At 39.7% G+C, this 19,495-nt stretch overlaps 1 protein-coding gene and 1 long non-coding RNA gene across 5 annotated transcripts in view; both read left to right on the plus strand.

The window, feature by feature from the left end:
* Window positions 1-8,945, plus strand: part of LOC118166378 — a 26,873-nt gene extending 17,928 nt beyond the window's left edge. For all 3 annotated transcript variants that reach the window (XR_004750474.1, XR_004750476.1, XR_004750475.1), the window contains one exon: window positions 8,065-8,945. This is a non-coding gene — a long non-coding RNA (uncharacterized LOC118166378). The remainder of the gene's footprint in view (window positions 1-8,064) is intronic.
* Window positions 8,946-14,159: 5,214 nt separating this feature from the next.
* PCDH18 (protocadherin 18) overlaps window positions 14,160-19,495 on the plus strand; it is a 10,153-nt gene continuing 4,817 nt past the window's right edge. Inside the window, exons 1-3 of one of the 2 annotated variants that reach the window (XM_035325258.1) lie at window positions 14,160-17,887; window positions 18,805-18,893; window positions 19,020-19,183. In XM_035325258.1, the coding sequence (XP_035181149.1) occupies window positions 15,383-17,887; window positions 18,805-18,893; window positions 19,020-19,183 (2,758 nt within the window). In that variant the 5' untranslated portion in view covers window positions 14,160-15,382. The remainder of the gene's footprint in view (window positions 17,888-18,804; window positions 18,894-19,019; window positions 19,184-19,495) is intronic. The other variant, XM_035325259.1, reaches the window with a different exon arrangement.

Consider the following 19,495-nt stretch of genomic DNA (forward strand, 5'->3'; position numbering starts at 1 on the left):
TTTCCTTTCCTTTCCTTTCCTTTCCTTTCCTTTCCTTTCCTTTCCTTGCAGTAATAAGCAACAAAACAAAAAGTTTGAAGACATTTTCTTTATTTCTGGGCTCTTCCCAGATGTTTTGCTCTTTGAATCTTCCTCTTTCCTGCTTCAAACTTTCCTAACTTGTTTGGGAGTTAATGAGCCCCACATGCCCTGGCTCCCAGCCCAAGCTAGTCTGCATCAGCAGAACAACACTCCTGCTCTGTGCAGGGTCATGAAAAATGACATTCTTCCTCCGTACCTTTGTCAAATCATTTTTTGTTGTTGTTGTTGTTTGCTTGTTTATACTCTGAGGACTATATTTGCCTGTCAACTGGCCCTGAAAAAGGTACGCTGAATTTAGAACACAGCAAATCCCTCATGTAGTTATAAAGACAGCAGACAAAATAGCAGTAGTACTCCATTCTCTCTGGCTTCCCATGAAATATGTTACCAAGAACAAAATTTTAGACTAGATAAAACCCTCCACAGTAATTACCCATTTTACCAGAGGATCTACTCTCCCTGCACTAACACAATTGCAAGGGAGAAAATCTTAAGTGTGGCACCCACTTTGAATGGAATTCATTTGGTGGAAGCTGGTCCATGACCAGACAAGTTTACAGCAAGAACATAAAGAAACAGACAAGAATTGATTTATTTTAAAAAGCTCTAGGTATACATATACACATATATATACAACTTTTAAGCCATCTCAGAAAGCATCACAATGCACAGTAGAGAAGCAGCAAAAGCAACTCATCTGATAAAGCAAATGAGAGTAAGGTATCTGGATGAAATACAGTGAAAACCATGTTAAAATAAATAAATTTAAAAATATCCCTGAAATCTCAAAGATAGGACTGATATATAGAGTTTTCATATGGATATATAGAGTTTCCATATCAAGGTGGATATCTGTATCTAACTGTGTAGGTATTCTCTGTCACTGCCACAGAAATTGCTCTTAGCATTTGTATGCCATAACAACCCTATAAGCCACATAAAGAGCTGTAATTCACAAAGTAAATTACCTAAACAGATTAACCAAGGGAAATGGTCAGTGGCTTTAATTACTAATAGTTTATGCTTAGAAGTGTATGGATGGGAATAGAACTTTGATTAATTGTGAGAGAAGTATGCCTTCTTAGGGACTGTTTAACCAACGCAAACCAGAAGCGAAGCAAACGAATGTAATCCTATTTCTTTCTAGATTTGATACCGAAATTGATATCTTAAAGGTAATTCACTTTGATTGCTGGATGATAACTGAGTGTACCAGATACCTCAGTATTAACTTGGTAAAGCAGGAAAAATAAATAAATAAATAAAACTGCTGCTGAAAGAATTGACTCTACCATCAATTTTGGGAGTAATGTCTGATTTTATCGGTTGTAAAATATGTGCACTATATTTGCCTTATGTAGTATACAGCATTCAGAAGCAAGGCCTTGTCAAGGAAAATATTTGGAATTTGAGATAATCTTAAGGCGGCAGGTTCGGATTTATTTGATAGTCGCTACAACTGCACCATTGCAAAAAAAAAAAAACACAACACATTATTCAGAACATACAGTGAGAAAGAGATGGAAGCAGGCCAGCTTGGGTGTATATCTTACCTATATTTAAGATACATATATTTATATGTATCTTATATTTATTAAAATCACTAACTTAATTCAAATCTATATTTTCTTTTCATAATATAATAGAAGAGGATAGGCACATAGCTGAAATCTACATTTGGTTTCTTCAGCTTTTCTTCAGCTCTTTTGCATTTTTTTTTGTTTGTTTGTTTGTTTTTTGTTTTGTTTGTTTGTTTGTTTGTTTTTTTTCCCCTTTAACACTCAGGATAGACATTCATTGGAAGTCAGGAGGACTTTTTTTTCTGATACACTGGAAAAATAACATTAATTAAATCCTAATTGTTCTAGACAATGAGCCTAAAGACTGCATAAGGCTAAAATAATGGAAGTTATTTTTCTTCACAAAGTGGAAAGACAATGAATAAGCCTACTCTGTGATGAGCATCATAAAATACCCTCACAACTGGTAGTTAATATACTAATAACTGTGAATCCTTAAAATGATAAAAAGAAGCCTTGTAGATACATCAAGAAAAAAATTTCACTTTTCTTTCTCAAAGGTTGTGCAGAGATACTTGATCTTACAGTTATGGCTGTATTTTTCATATTAATTTAGACGTCCAGGCTGCTTGGTAGAGCATACTGGCAACTGATTTATCCTGGTGGTATATTAGGTCTTTCAGTATCTTAATATTTAGACTTTCAGTGATTTAGAAGCACAGAAAGGGTTTTAAATGCTCACATTTTTCTACCCAGGGTTTATATGAAAACTTCTTAGTATTCTAAGAAGCTCCTGTTCACAAGACCGCATGTGAGAGCCTCGTATGAAATTCTCCTAGTATAATAGAAGCTGATAGCACTTGCATGACTACCTTCTTCTACTTTCAGTTGTGTGTATAATCTGTTCAAAATGATTTAAACAGAACTACAAAATTACTAATATATTAACCTCTGTTGTGCTCTCTTTACATGTGTTCCCTTTTTGCTGATCTTCTAGTTTTTATTAAATGTAGTCAAAGAGACCAAGAAGCGGGAAGGGCATGGCCACATTTCTCCTTTTCTTGCCTTATTCATTGTTTCCACTTTTCTTATATGTTTTCCTAAACCTCTGCTCCCAACAAGGCCCATAAGGGTCATCATTTGTTATTACCCAGATATTTCTCTTTTCACTTTACTACCTCTATGCTGATGTTCAGATCTGATTGGGCCCATTCCTTTTCTCAAGATTCCTTCTTCGCTTCTGAGGTCCTGTTTGTGGTCAGATTTCCAAACCATGGTGGATTCTTTTGATCATTTCCAATATCATGTTATTCTGGCTTGAAAACATGCCAACTACAATTATTATTATATTATTTTGTTTACTTAAGACTTTGATTTTGTTGCTTTGATTTTGCAGTCAGAAATTGGCGTCTGCTACTGTTCCGTTTACAAATTTCCTTCATTCCTATTCTTATCATTTTAATGCTATACAATATAGAGATTTTACAGTGTACCTTTGAATAATAATGATGCTGTCCTGAAAATGTCAATGCACATCCCTTTTTCTTTCTCTCCCCTATCCCTCTATGTATTTTCTCTTCCCCTTCCCCTTCCCTTCAAATGTATATGCGAAGCTAATTTATATATCCACTTTCAGTTAGGGAAAGTTGGTTTTCAGCACAATAGGCAAAACTGGTATCTACCTGCTTATGTTATTTGCATGCACAGTGATCACAGTTGCATACAAATTTGTTGCTATCATCAGTAAGATTCATTGCTTGTATGGAGATGGTGCTTACTGGCTGGGCAGTCCAAAATACTGTGAAAGCAATTTTGCATAATAACACAGAGCCAGGATTAGAAAATATATATGCTACTTAGCAAGGTAAGCACACCACGTGGAAGCCTGAGAACTATGAACTACCATAAATTAATATTTTTCAGTCTTCAACAAAAAGTAACTTGTTGACGGAATTTTTGTTAGGAAGCATGGGACAAAGATACATAATAGCTCTTGTTTGTTAACAGAGTCATGATAATTCTACAGGATTCATATGAAAATGTATAGGATTGATATGAAAATGTATATAGGTCTTCAGTTCAAGGCTGACTTCCAGTTTATTATTATTTTTTTTCCTCCTGGGGTAGTTATGATTCTTATTTTAAACATATATTGCACCTACTTGTTTTAAAATATTCTAGACTTTCATGGTTTTACAATGTTAGGAAAAAAAAAAAAGGATATTAAAATCCATAAGTGATAAAATTATTGTATTTTGCACATAGATTTTGCAGTAGGGTGATTGCACTGTAAAATACTAATGCTAATGATGAGATGTCAGAAAAATGTTCTTTCTCCCTCTTTTCTCTCTCTCTTCCCCCATTTGTGTATACATATAATGGCAAACGTAATGATCTCCAGGGTGCTCAGCTCCAATAAATTCATTTCACAATTCATTCATTATGGAAGATGTATGAAAAATAGTTTAGTCACTTCTCTGTTGCAATTTAGGGGCACCATAAATTAAACCTAGTAACTTGAGAAGTAACAAAGATCAAAACTAGTAATTTTCAAAGGTAAAGGACTATGAAGTATCCTTCTCATTTCATAAATCTGAAAATTGTAAGATTCATGAGAGCTTTGAGAACAGAAGTCAGTCATTTTGGCGTCATTTCCACATGGATGATAGCACTTATATATTTATTTCTGAAAAAGATATATTCCTTCAGCTGGGTTTTTGATGTTACAGTGAAAATACCTATTTTTTGTTTCAAGAAAATAAATCAATATATAAAAAATTGAGTTCCCTTCAGTTACATTCAGTTATGGCAAATGAGACATGAATGTGGCCCACATTGCGAGCCATACACTGAGAAAGAGTTTCTCTCATTTAATCTTGTTAAAAGGAGGGACTTTTGGTCCCCATGAACTCACGGGTGACAATAGAATTTGGCCCAGTGGCAGATATTCTGGGAGATGGACTTTACAGATGCAATCAAGTCAGTTAATGTGTCCAGTGCAGGTATAGGCTAAACCCACAAACACAGTATTTCCTACATCCCTTTTTGTCCACCACAGCCAAAGAGAGTGCAGCACGGCACAAACAAATCAAACCATCCTGACCTGCCAGATGCTAGTGTACTGAAATGAAGCTTGAAGAGCAGCCATGAGAATAATGTCTACTTGAAGCACTAGTTATGGATCATAACCATGTTGAATTACTATCAAATTAGCTGCTCGACATGGTTGAGGGCTGTTTAACCTGGGTGGAAATCAGAAATTGAATATGAACAGAATTTAGTTAAAAGGATATATAAGCTATAACTTCAAAAACTAAACTATTAAAATATTATAGGCTCCAGATATGAGACCTATATGATCTAGGAGGTTCCTTTAAACTTGATCTGGATTCACTGATACACACTTTGGCTGAAATTAAACCACTAACTCTTCTGTGCATACAACTCAACAGGCTTCTTCCTTGTGCTCAGATAAACAAGGATGATGAAGTTTATTGTTATTAGCAGTAAACAAAAGCTAATGTAAAAGTCAGCTAAGGAAAAGGTTCTTTGGTATCCCTAAGTCCATGTGATGTGATTCCTAGTGAAAATCAATATAAGCATTTAAGAAAAAGTTTTCCACAGTTAAAAAAACAAGCACCCCGTTTTAGTGTCATACTACAGCAGGCCTAGGGAAACGCATGCTATTAACTTTCATAGCATGTATGACAGGTTACATATTGCTGAACAGGTTGAAAAATACTGTGTGTTTTCTCTAAAGTGACTGTAAAACAAAGCTAACAACAAAAACAATCAACCTTGTCAAAACATTGATGTTTTTCTTGATATGTTCTTTGTACATTTATTACTTGGTTTTATGGGATTTAGAATTCAAGTGAAAAATTGAGAGGAGTTTTTATTGTAAGGTCTTGAACTGTTTCTTACCAAAGCACTCGAAGAACCGTTTGAACTAAGTTATAGAAATTACATATAAAATTAGTGTTTAAACAATGCAGGATGGCTAGGAGAACAATTCATAGCAGTAATACTAAGCAATGTTTTGGAGGTTTACTTGTGTAACATTTAATCTCAATAGCATTCTAACAAATTTCCTTACTCTGTCCTTTATTTTTTACCAGGTTTTACTTTCATTTATCAATGGAATTTCTTTAATGGAAGTTATCCATATGTCATACTGTACGTGCTTGATTTACTCTTCATTAAACAGCTTTGTTTTGTGATAGAAGTCTGTGTAAGGACAAAGCAAAAGGCCATCTTAATAGCACAGATGCCCTAAAAAAAGGCACCAATGAACAATAATTATAAATAACTCGAACGTCTTGCTTCTCTGAAAGTTGTATATATACATAAATGCATTATATATATAACACAACTTATTTAATTAATAAGTCTATACAGTTACATTTTGGAAAATGAGTGTATGCATTTACAGGACCATGTTTTAAGTTCCAGTCCAGTATTAGTATTTTCTATTTTAGTAAATTTCTGAAAAAGAAATGCCAGCTGACTCATTGCATCATACCAAAGTGTTCCAGGATCTGACATAGATGTTTTGAATCACAGAACTTGGGGGAAAAAAAAAAAAAAAAGAAAAAAAAAAGTGGGTGTACCCATGATTATGTAGCCTGGTGAGAGAATGCATTCCATTAAGTTAAGGGTATTATGGATGAAAACTTTATTTAAACATCTCTAGAAAACCAAAACATTTTTTTTTGTATTTCCTACATATTTTATATCCTTTTGCTCACCATGAAAACACTCAATTTTATAGTAAAAAAGCAACAGAACTCTTTCATTTGAACTAATGGAGTTCTAATGAATTTTATGAATAGTAATATGTACACAATACATTTCATGCAGTTGAGACATAATGCACTATTTCTAAAATGGGTCTGCACAAATTAACTTTGAAGGGTGTCTGTGCCAGCCTTTCACCCATTAATTGCCTGATGCAAACCCCCACAGCAGCTGATTTAAGTTAACCCCGCCTGATTCTTGCCAGTGAAAATTTGCCAAAATGATTACATCAACTTTCAATAAACTACATGTCCGTGACAACAGTAAGCAAACAATTACTTAAAACCCTATAATATAATTTGTAATTTAACATAATAGACTGGTCTTTCAGTGTTCACATTTCCATGACAAAGCCCCGAGAATTGGGGCAGTTCTGCAAACAAGCATGTACTCTGGATATCAGCAAGAGAGGCAGACCTTGTCCCTCATCTCCTTCATGCTCCTGGCCTGCAAAACTGCAACAGGGCCTGGAACCTGAGGTTAAAATAGCGACAGTCATTATTTTGGGATGTACAGTAAAATGTATTTCTTTTTAGCTCTGAGGGGTGTCAATGTCCCGCTTATGTTTTGCATAACAAGATAGTGAGGCGGTTGAGGAATATAAACTCATACTAGTGATTTAGGGAAGCAATAAAACTTCCTTGAGCTTTAAAAACATCTGGAAGTAAATGTCATGCCCTCACCTCATCTCCAGCTCTATGCGATATTTTCCATCCTCTGGTGTTTCAAAGATCTAGTAAAGACAGACTCTCAGGAAACACATGCTGTGGTAAATTTATTTCTGCTTAAATCCAATATTTTTTCAGTAAAGTCACAAATTGCTATCTATGCAACATTCAAAAACTGTAGGATTACTGTGCACTCAGGCCTTGAAGCCCTTCTGTTTTCTTTGTTCAAAGACAGAGGTCCTTGAGTTTTATTCAGGAGATGGATCAGTTTATATTCCCTGCCTGTTTCTCCCTCCCCTCCTCTCTGCTTTTAGCTGAGTGATTTATTTGAAAACTGTGTCACTTCTCTAATTTTCCATTTATGGGCAAGGGGTTGTTTGAAGCAATAAAAGGACGTAAGGCCAGCAAGGAGGAATTATGTGGCATCTATTGAAAGGAAATGAGAAATAGATGCAGTTTTATATGAGCAGGGACACTTAAAGGAATGCAAAGTCTTTATCTGCAGATATGTGTTAACATTTTGTTTAGGCTCTGGCTGCCAGAGGAATATGCCAATTAACTCCTACTTTCCCTGATATCCTGAAGAGCAAAAGTTTCATTTTTACTCTCGTTTCCAAATTAACTTAAAGGTGGGAAACTGACTTTTTCTGTATGTAATGGAAAAAAAAAAGAAAAAAAAATATGAAAATTTGTCGCAACTTTGAAAGTGGCTGAGAGGATGGAAGAACAGTAGTAATATTGTGTAGTATCTTCTGAATCACTGAAAAAGCTTATAAGATATGGAAAGGATACAAAAATAGAAAAGCAAATAATGTTATTATGTTATTTTTGGAATAAAGTGACTTATGCAGCAGGAAAACCAAAACGCCTCTGCTATGAACACTGAAAGTTTATCAGCAGTGCTGTATGTAAGACAGTTGATTTTAGGCTGTTAGTAGCTATTATGTCAATTTGCTCTTCTTTCCCTCAGTGTTTTGCTCTGCGATCTGTTTTCACAGACTCTTGGCCCAGAGTTGGAGGCAGAGGAGCCCGTACGTTCAGATGAATGGTAATGAGCATTGTCAGAGAGGCAGGAAAATTGAGTCCCTGGCTCTAGCTGCTGGGCTGAGAGCTGCAGGAGCTAATTGTGTCAATGGTAATGAGACCAAGCAGGCAGCAGATGCTCACGTGCCTTTACAATCCAAATCCCACCAACAAATTCCTCCCACAGAAACTTTGAGGGACGTCTTGGCACCCTGGAGATGGTGATAGACCCAGTCCCAGCCACATGCCACCTGCTAGAGCTATTGTTTAAAAGAGAAGGAGAAAAAAAAAAGCCTATTATGATAACAAAGTTGTTTGCTGTCTCTTGCAATGACTTTATGGCACCGGTTTTACCATACTGCAGCTATTGAAAAAAAAAAAAAAAAAAAAAAGAAAGAGGAACATCTGATTCTTTAAAGAGAAACATTTGTATTGAGACTGTTAACAACTTACTTGGGAAGCCGGATGTTCAGTATATCTTTCATATTCTGCTGATAAACCATGCCTGCCTTTTTCCCATTACAGCTCCCACTGTGCAGGCTTCCTACAGCAGGTTTACATTTCCACATGTTTTCCCATGACATTGAATCAGGCAAGCATTTTTTTCCTTTTTTTTTTTTTTTTCTCAGAAAAATCAAGAATGAAAAATGCAGATACCCATGTGTAGTGCTGTATAAATATTTATTGTGAAATAAAATAAACAACATATTTGGTACTGATTCACAGAGCAGGCTGGGTGGTGAACTGTGCCTGACGTTTTGTAGGGAGGAAGGCCGTTAGCACCCAGGTTCCCTGACTGGCCATTATTTGTAATGCAAGCTTTCTAAATGCTGCAGCAGGGAAAAGTTCAGATTCTTCCAGGAAGCATTTGCCCAAAAACATCTATTTCTGGAGAGGTCTGACCAATTGTCTGTCCTTTGTGGCCCTCAGAATTTGTGCCCAGCTTTGCACTCCTGTGAGGCTCACATTATTCAACAGAATTTAAACTGCCCCCAAAACTGTTGAAAATCCTTCTGTGGATCGAGTTGGTTCTCATCAGCAGCAGGGTCAGAGGAAGATAGAAACGTTTTTACAAACTCTGGAGTTGCCTCTGGTCCCACCACGGCTGCCTGAAGCTGAGCCCAGGCTCTGCTGAAGGTAACAGACCCTTCCCCTGCAAGAGAGTGTCTGGTGTCCTCAGAGCATGTTGGCCACGAGCAGCTGCTGGCAGTAGGTGCAGATGAGTGGAGTTGGACTGTTTGGTTTAGGCTGTCAGGGGAAGATTGAAGACATGCTTTGTCTGGTCTGAAGACACTTGAAACAGCAATCATGCTCCTTTTTTAAACTCTCAGGGGTATTGGGGAAAGTTATAGTTCCTTAAAAAGCTTGGGTTGAGCTTTTAATTTGACAAACTATGCATTGCAGGCCTGCCTAAATTCACATCTGCACCAAACCTCAATCCTTTCCTTTACAAAAAACCCACTCCCGTGAAGAAAATAAGTTTCACAAATGCAGCTGCACTTTCTAGCCTGTGTAAAGTAAGAATGGCCTTGAAAATATAATCACAAGCTACCTAGTGTGCTGCAGGGTACTAGAGCAAGGTGTTAGTCACAATAGAACAGCAGTAGTGTGAGATGGATAGCCTTTGAAATTTATTTCAAACTCCAGTGCATGCAATGTATTAATTTGTTAACATCTGGAATAAAATGAGATGTGGGAAATTCAATGCAAGTACACTGGTACATAAGGCTGAAAACTGGTAAGCATACCTCAAGCAAACATCACAGATGTTGGCAGTGCTTTCCGTATGGGGAAAAAGGGGTCTGGGGTCTCCAGCTACACCAGTGACAGAGTTGACAGAGACTATTGCAGCCCCATGGTGGGTACATCCATAGGAAACAGGAGGTGGCTGGGCATCTTCATTCCTCTACTCCCACTGTGTATGGACTGAAGGTTATAGCCGCTGTCCTCAGAAGCATCTGCCTCTTATTACTATCTGTATTTGCAATGGGACAGATAGAAAGAAAGGAGGAAAGAAAGGGAGAAAAGGAAAAAGAAAGAAGGAAAGAGAAAGAAGCATTAGGATCTGGGCAATTGTACACAACTGTACCCACAGCTGAGTTTATGTGGCTTGTGAAAAAGTGGAACAGGGCTGCATAGTGTTACCTTTGTTTCCTTAGGTGTGAGGGGAAAGAAGCATGCTGTAGTTTTTAGTAATATCCCAGGCATAAATAATGCTGAAAACCTCATTTTACTGCAATGTATTTATTACTCTTAAAGACAATTAGGGGTAAAAGGCTATCAGAGATATTCTACTTCATGCTTTACAAGGAAATAACTAAATAAAAGGATAAACATAATGACAAATGCACTTTGAGTAATGAGACAATGGAATTTTCATTATATACTATGCCACATTAATGACTACTCAAAATAATTCCAAAGTGTCTGGTGATATGTTACAGACATTTGTTTGTAATAGAGATTCAGAAAACTGTAAGTCTCAAGCATTTTTCTCTCTTGCACATGGTAAAACTTTGAGAGATAAATGTCTTATTGGTACAGAAAGAGACTAAATATCTTGGTACAGTACTTACCATGCATGAAACATGTACGAGTTTAACTTGCTATTTTGATGCACAATGCTGTATTGCAAAACTGCAAAACTGCCATGAAAATTTACTCATGTAGCAGAAAATCTGCTCCCCTGCCCTTTGCCACAATGATTGATGATAATGTAAAATCTAATTTCAAACTCACTTATCAAGAAAAAAAAAAGTCTCAACCATCCGCAAATGTGTAAAATTTAGTGATTTGATATTTTTTAATGAATGAGTATGAACTAAATTTCTCTGTTTGTTCTGCTTTCTGGGTACCTGGCCTTTTGCTTGCGGGACTGCATTTGGGCTTTTGTCGGCGTCAGGAAGGTATTTTTTCCTGACACAGCTATTATCTTTACAGGTGTCTCAGAGGTGACAGCTGTCTTTGAGAATGCTGGATACTGCACAGTGCTCTGACTGGGAACAGTTTGGCAGGGTTATGTTAAGGTAAAGTGCAGATTTGGGGGAAGTCAGGATTGATATTATCAAGTGGATTTCTGGCCTTTCTGATCCACCTGTCAGCATCCTCTGACCCCATTTGGGATGGTTAGGGCTCTGCCTTTTCAGGTGAACCATGTACCTGATGCCTGATTGAGGTATGTGTTTTGTATTTCACAAATTAAAATAAATGCTCTAGCTAATGTAATTGGGCTTAACTAAGAAGACTGTGATGCACAGAAGGTCATATTTGATAATCCAGTGGCCCATTCACCCTCTAATGTCTCTTGAAGTAACTCAGCCTCTAATGCACCTTAATTTTGAAAAGGGTATCAGGTGTAAACATGACTGATGAGATAGCTAATGGATTGGACAAATACAGCATTAATTCATGATGAGCTTATAATGTAGTTGTCCATGCAAAAAATCAGACTGAAATGTCAGCTTTCTTTCACCCATCCCACTGAACAGTATATGGACCTCTTATCAGTTTAGCTGTGGCTACAAGACGGAGTCTAAAACAGTGCCACCTGTTTACCTACGTGGATACCCTTTTCCCATTTCACACTCACACTGCAATGGATGAAATTGTAAAGTACAACGAAGAGGGGGAACTCTGTCATTGGTTTTACTTTGGGAAACAAGCTTGTGTGGGAGGGAGGGAGGGACAGACAGAGAGGGAGAACAGGAAAAAAGAGAAGAGAGAGAAAAAGCCCCCCAGTTTTGTCATTCATTGTAATGGAAATGTTCTTTTAAAATACACTTCTGACTTAGGAAGACTTGTCTTTCACATTCATTACACAGGTGTCAAATCAAATTTTATCTTGCTATGTCTTGTGCACTGGAGCATAGTGTGTCTGACATTTTGTAACATGATGCAACATAAGGCAATAAATCATACCGAAAGTGAATAGATTTTTTTTTTTTTTTTTTTTCGGGGGGGGGGGGGGGGGGGGGGGGGTGGATGAGCCAAATGTCACTGTGCTAATTTCACCGTGCTTCTATCATTGTTAAGAAAATAATTTTCTTTCTCCACTGTCCCTGGCGAGGCACTATTTCTCAAAGTAGCTCTTCAAAGTCAAATTTTGTCACCTACATTTTGAATATATACCATGCATCTAGGGCATCAGTAACTTTTAGAAGGAAATCTATGCTTGACAGCTCAATAAAACTCCTTTGAGAAACAAGTCAGACTTTCAAGTATCTTGACCACAGAAGTAAGCCTATTTTCAGCTAAGTGAAAAATTAATTAATCTGCTGTGTAGCTGTGGTTTCTGAAGCAGTAGCGTAGGCAAATGGAAGTGCTGTTTGGAGACACTTTGTGTTCTTCCTCAGGTACACTACTGGGGAATTTTGCATGCAGCTTTTGAGAAGGTTGTGGTGAAAAGATACATACTGGGTGGGAAATAACCAAGATTACTCTCCAGGAGGCCAGCAGCACTCTGCTCACGTGCCTAACAGCATTCACAATACCACGCTCTGCAAGAAGTGTCTGCTGGCTGCACGTGGGACTCTCCCTTTCCTTTGTAAGGGAAGTCTGCCATGTCAAAGGTGGGCTGGAGTTTAAGAGACTTTCAGACAAAACTCTTTCACTGGCTATGTGAGGAATCAGCCTTGGGAGTGCTGTGATTGTTCCTAAGCACCCCACAGAAGTATCACTTCTGGAGGCACCATGCACTTAAACGCTGCTGCCTCTAAACAAACAAAGCGAGCGAGGAGGACGTGATCCTCCTCACTTTTGGTTCAAATGTATGTCAGATAAAAAAAAAAAAAAAAAAAAAAAGATTTATGCTTTTTCATTACTTTAGTTCAGAATCCAGATAAGGATATTGTGTCGATGACATCTTTATCTTCTTTGTAAGTATAAAGGGGTAGTGGCATGACAACATGGACTTAAGTGATAATGTTACAAATAACCTGACTGGTGAACTTGGGAAAAAAAAAAAAAAAAAAAAGGAAAGAGACTGCAATAGGTATTCTGCTATCTATTAATAAATATAGGTATTAACATGAGAGTATCTCAGAGTACGTCTCTGAAGAAGACTAAGGTGATAAATTGAAATTACTATTTGGGAAGTGATAAAATTTGCATGAAGCAAATTCTGCATATCTAAATGTACTCAACAGTTACTTGTAAGGACATGTTATCATTTAAATATATATATAATTTTAGCATTTCAGCAGGGAAATTATTTTTTACTATGAATTATTCATCTTCTGTACTCATGTAAAAGGGTAGTGACTTCTTTCATCAGCAAAATACTTTTTATTGACACTAAGAACAGCATTTAATTGAACCCATTTCCCCAATTATCGTCAGAAAAGAGTTTACACTGGCATTTTGGAAAAATGTTTTAGAAAGATTTATCAGAGCTGCAAAAAAAAACTGTCCCTGGACTAATGGAATTAGATTATCTTTGAATTTGCTCCACCAAAACTTAGAATGGCCACTAATTCCTTTCTTTGCTCTTTTGGTGTTTGCAAAGGAGTTCACTAAAGCCTGAATTGATATAATTATTGGCTTGGATTGTTAGAGATTTAGGCCAGATGGCTATGGGTTTCTAAAGTCCCAGTTGCTTGTGTTAGCTTTTCTAGTTTGCCTATAGGGTTTGGGGATCAGCAATTTGAAAGGGCTGCAAACTTGTAAAACAGTATTATTCATGGGGGCAGAATGTTCATCGGCGTGACCCAGTACTAAATACATTCATTATAGGCATTTCTATTCTGCACAATTTGCCACACGGCGCTGGTTTGTGAAAAAAGAGACAATGGCTTATAAAATGCTTTTGAATGCTTAAAAAGAGGGAGAGTTCACGCTGAGCCTCCGCTTTTTTTTTTTTTTTTTTTTTTTTTTTTTTTTTTTCCTCAACAAGAACCTTCTTAGTGACTTTGGCTGGGCTCTGCTGAGAGTAAATTGGAAGAATCAGAGATTTACTTTTCACATTTCTGGATGGGGTGGGGAGGGGGCAGAAATATGTGGGGGAAAAAGCAATAGAAGAGTGATGGTAAAATGTGAAACACCAGTAACCAAGTGGGTAAAGTTAGCAGAAAAACAATGAAAAGTGTGGTAAGGTTGTAGCTCAAGTGCTAAACTTTAAAGGAAATGCGAAAGAGGGGAAATAGAAATCACACCCTAAATAGATGCAATAGATAGGAAGAGGTATCAGCTTCTGTGACCTGGCTGCAGCATGAAGCTCACTTAGTGAACTGTAGCATTTCTGGTGTACATAAAATACATTACTAACTCAGCCATAAGGTATTGTGTGTGTGTGTGTGTAAACGTGTTGCAGTGTAAATAGTTTGCAGCTACAGAGGAGTCTCGAGGAAATTGTCCAGAACACTTAATCTGTCTTGTGGTTGCTTCTTCTTTAAAACCCTTGGCGTGGAGAAGGTGTACTTAGCACAGATTGTCATGGTGAAGCACGAAGAGCTTTTCAACCAGGGTGAAAAAGATCTGAAGCAGCAGCACGGGACCAGCCAAGAGAAAAGCAGGGGAACGCACACACACACATACAGAGGCACATGCAGGAGAACCACGCTCAGGCACACGCCGCTGCACAAATCGTGCAGGGGGAAGGCAGGGCATGGCCAGAAGCGTGCGGAAGGCTGTCGCCTTGGCAAAGCAGGCGGGAGAGCTCCCCGGGAACGGGGGCAGCCCCGCGCCGCGCCGATGTCGAGGGAAGCAAGGCAGCTAACGGGGGGAACGAGATGGCGGGGGCGCGGCTGAGCTATCCGCCGCCCCCGGCTCGTTTACCAGGCGGACGCCCGAAAAGACGCCGGCTGGTTAAACGCGGCTCCTGCAGGCACGGCGCCGGGTGTGGGGCTGGCTGTGGGGCCGGGGCCGGCTGTGGGGCCGGCTCTGGGCGGCGCTGCCCCCGCCCGTCGGGGCTCATTGGCTGCGCTGCGGCTTTGTCCGAGCCCAAGTGAAGTTGCGCGGGGTGCTGCGGGCTGCCGGGCGCTCAGTCTGCCGCCGAGAGGGCACTGGGGAGGAGGAGGAGGAGGAGGAGGAGGAAGAGGAGGAGGAGGAGGAGGAGGAGGAGCAGCGCTCCGGGAGGCGCCGCGGCGAATGGAGGGCGGCTGCGGGCGAGGGAGAGGCTGAGGAGCCGGCAGAGCAGCGAGGGCGCGCGGATGGGTGTCCCGGCACGGTGCGTGCGGAAAAGTTTGGTGATCCGCTAAGGTACCGGTACGCGGCTCCTTGCACAGGGACCAGATGTGCGCGGGGGTTAAGGCGCCGAAGGAGGCTTTGAGATAATTGCGCTTTACTTCGCTCGGAGGGATGAACCGCAAAAACTTAGAGATGCAGCGCAGCGGCAGTAAGATGCACTTTGCGTTCGTTTTTGCACTGGTGGCGGTGTCTTTCGATAAGGCTGCGCTGGGCAAGAATTTGAAATACAGGATTTACGAGGAGCAGAGAGTGGGATCAGTAATCGCGAGGCTATCGGAGGACGTAGCGGATGTTTTATTAAAAATCCCCAACCCTTCCTCGGTTCGCTTTCGAGCCATGCAGAGGGGGAACTCTCCCTTGCTTGTAGTCCGTGAGGATAACGGAGAAATCAGCATAGGAGCTAAAATTGACCGGGAACAACTATGCCAGAAAAACTTAAACTGCTCCATAGAGTTTGATGTGATCACTCTGCCCACTGAACATCTGCAGCTTTTCCATGTGGAAGTTGAAGTGCTGGATATTAACGACAACTCCCCACAGTTTTCCCGGGCTCTCATCCCGATTGAGATATCCGAGAGTGCAGCTGTAGGAACCCGGATCCCTCTGGACAGCGCTTTTGACCCAGATGTGGGGGACAACTCCCTTCACACTTACTCCCTTTCTGCAAATGATTTTTTTAGTATTGAAGTGAGGACGAGAACTGACGGTGCTAAGTATGCCGAGCTCATTGTGGTCAGAGAACTGGACAGGGAGTTGAAGTCAAGTTACGAACTCCAGCTCACTGCTTCAGATAAGGGGGTGCCGCAGAGGTCTGGCTCGTCCATCCTGAAAATAAGCATTTCTGATTCCAATGACAACAGTCCTGTTTTTGAACAGCAGTCGTATATAATTCAACTCCTGGAAAACTCACCGATTGGAACTTTGCTCATAGACCTCAATGCTACTGATCCAGATGAGGGCGCTAATGGTAAAGTGGTGTACTCTTTTAGCAGTCATGTGTCTTCTAAAATTACAGAGACTTTTAGGATAGATTCAGAAAAGGGTCATCTGACCCTCCTGAAGCAAGTGGACTTTGAAATAACCAAATCCTATGAAATTGATGCTCAGGCTCAAGATATGGGGCCAAATTCCATTCCAGCTCACTGCAAAATTATAATTAAAATTGTGGATGTAAATGACAACAGACCTGAAATTAATTTAAACTTGATGTCCCCAGAGAAAGAAGAAACAGCCTACATTTCTGAAGGGTCACCCCTGGACACTTTCGTTGCCCTAGTCAGAGTGCAAGACAAGGACTCTGGTGTGAACGGAGAGATAGTTTGCAAGCTCCATGGACATGGCCACTTTAAACTTCAAAAGACTTACGAAAATAACTATTTAATCTTGACTAATGCCAGTCTAGATAGGGAAAAGAGATCTGAATACAGCTTGACTGTAATAGCAGAGGACAAGGGAACGCCAAGTCTCTCCACGGTAAAACACTTTACTGTCCAAATCAGTGATGAAAATGACAACCCACCCCGCTTCCAGACAAACAGATATGAAGTTGTTATCTTAGAAAATAACTCTCCGGGAGCGTACATCACATCTGTGACGGCCACAGACCCTGACCTAGGGGACAATGGGCAGGTGACCTACACTATTTTGGAGAGCTATATTTTGGGAAGTTCTATAACCACCTATGTGACCATAGATCCCTCCAATGGGGCGATCTATGCCCTGAGAACTTTTGACCACGAAGAAGTAAATCAAATTGCATTTATGGTTCAAGCTAGGGATGGAGGGAGCCAGCAGCTTGTTAGTAATACCACAGTTGTACTAACCATCATTGACGAAAATGATAATGCTCCTGTTATTGTGGGTCCAGCACTACGCAACAGCACGGCAGAAATCTCAATCCCTAAAGATGCTGGAATTGGCTTTCTTGTCACCAGGATAAGGGCCACAGACAGAGACTCTGGTATGAACTCTGAACTCAGCTGCTCCATAGCAGCTGACAAGGAAAACAGCATCTTTGTGATGGATCCCAAAACTTGTGACATCTCCATTAATGTGAGTGTCGAGTCAGTTCCAGCAAAACAGTGGGAGTTTTTTGTGATAGTCCAGGATAAAGGCAGTCCTCAGCTTAGTACTAAAGCACTTCTGAAATGTACAGTTTTTGAGTATGTTTATTCATTTTCAAGTACAGAAGCTACTTTGGTAAGCCAGCCTTCTCTGGATGTCTCAATGATAACAATTATATCCTTAGGATCAATATGTGCCGTGTTGTTGGTCATTATGGTTATCTTTGCCACGAGATGTAATCGAGAGAAAAAGGACACCAGGTCCTACAACTGTCGTGTGGCAGAATCAACCTACCAGCACCACCCAAAGCGACCCTCACGACAAATCCACAAAGGGGACATTACATTAGTGCCAACAGTCAACGGCACTTTACCCATCAGATCTCACCACAGAGCCTCTCCATCATCATCTCCGACCCTGGAAAGGGGACAAATGAGCAGCCGGCAGAGCCACCACAGCCACCAATCGCTGAACAGCCTGGTGACAATCTCCTCTAACCACGTGCCTGAAAACTTCTCGCTGGAACTCACCCATGCTACTCCAGCTGTTGAGGTAAGGTCCATACCTCGTTTTGCACTCACACATTCTCTTAGGACCATGGAGGTGTTCTTCACACACCCTCTGAGAGCAATGGACAGTTAGATCGATGCCCAATGCATTACAGATTTATCTTTAGCTGTCACAGCTTTGCAGTTTTACTCCATTGGTATCTGAATCCATTACCATGGGGAACAGGATTAAATCTGTTATTGGCAGTATTACTTCTTGGTTTTCCCCTGTAAGGCTGAAACAATGGAGTGTAACACTCATAGTAGCCTGCTCTTGTTTACTGAGCTTTCTCCTTCTTTGCCTTCCCTTTTCCTCTGCATAGCTCTGTTTAAGAAGAAGTGACAGAGGATTTATATAGAGAGAAAATAAAGGACATTTATTAATGGGGATGGAAAACCAAAAGGTTAAACATTGACAGAGTTTAAGTACAGGTATTCCAACACATTTCTGATACATTCACACACTATCTTAAACTTTGACACCTCCCATTTCAATTTTTACTGCAACTTCTGTGTAATGGCTTATATGAGTGCTGAGTCCTGGTAACTCCTTACATGTAGTTCAACTAAATTTTATTTTTAAATAGGATCCTGGAATGTCAAAGGAATGTTCTAATGTATGAAACCAAAACAAAACTCCAATTTAATTACTTGTTTTACTTGTTAATGACTTAATTGTTATGAGTTCCGAGGCTAACGAACAGCAGTGCGTTTCCTCATTGTTAAATGTCTTCAGATGTTTTCTGTGGCAGACTGTACACTAATAAGTAGTCTGTTGTACTGCATTATGTATGCGCAGGAATTTGATTTAATTAAACTTTAAAAGCGGAAGAAAAAACAACTGAGAGGCTAATTAGTGGTTTTACAACTAGGATTATGAGCTTTTATTTGAAGGAATCACTCTCTTCACCTTTTCTTTAGCAGGTTTCCCAACTTCTTTCAATGCTTCACCAAGGCCAGTATCAACCAAGGCCAAGTTTTCGAGGAAACAAATATTCCAGAAGCTACAGGTAAGGATCTGAATTGTTCCCCCCAAATGTGCTTTTATATGCATCAGAAAATACACTAATGTGTTTTTAAATCCAAGTGGTACATGGGATAATTATATTCCACAATCACTACAATTCTCTTTACAGATATGCCCTACAAGATATGGATAAATTCAGCTTGAAAGACAGTGGCCGGGGTGATAGTGAAGCTGGAGACAGCGATTATGATTTGGGTAGAGAGTCTCCAATTGACAGACTTCTTGGGGAAGGATTCAGTGACCTTTTCCTTACAGATGGGAGAATTCCTGCAGGTAAGAGCACGATGGAAGCTGAACAGGTTATTTACAGTACTGCCTGGCTGTCACTCTGATAAAACTGCTACTGAGAAAACAAAGATTCTTTAGCTTTCAAGTCTTGTGTTTCCTTCTGTTTCCTCTGCTTCATGTTAAATATTGAGTTGAAGCCTTCCCATATCTAGCCAAATAAAAATGCAGATGCAACTGAAAAATCTGCCCACAGCAATGCCTACTTTTTACTGCTATTCACATCATCATGAGCTGGTTCCAATCCTCTCGCTTCCCTCAATCCCCTCCTTCCCCCTGTAGAAGGAAACACATGACTTG

This window comes from Oxyura jamaicensis, chromosome 4, assembly GCF_011077185.1.
Source record: "Oxyura jamaicensis isolate SHBP4307 breed ruddy duck chromosome 4, BPBGC_Ojam_1.0, whole genome shotgun sequence".
Classification (NCBI taxonomy): domain Eukaryota; kingdom Metazoa; phylum Chordata; class Aves; order Anseriformes; family Anatidae; genus Oxyura; species Oxyura jamaicensis.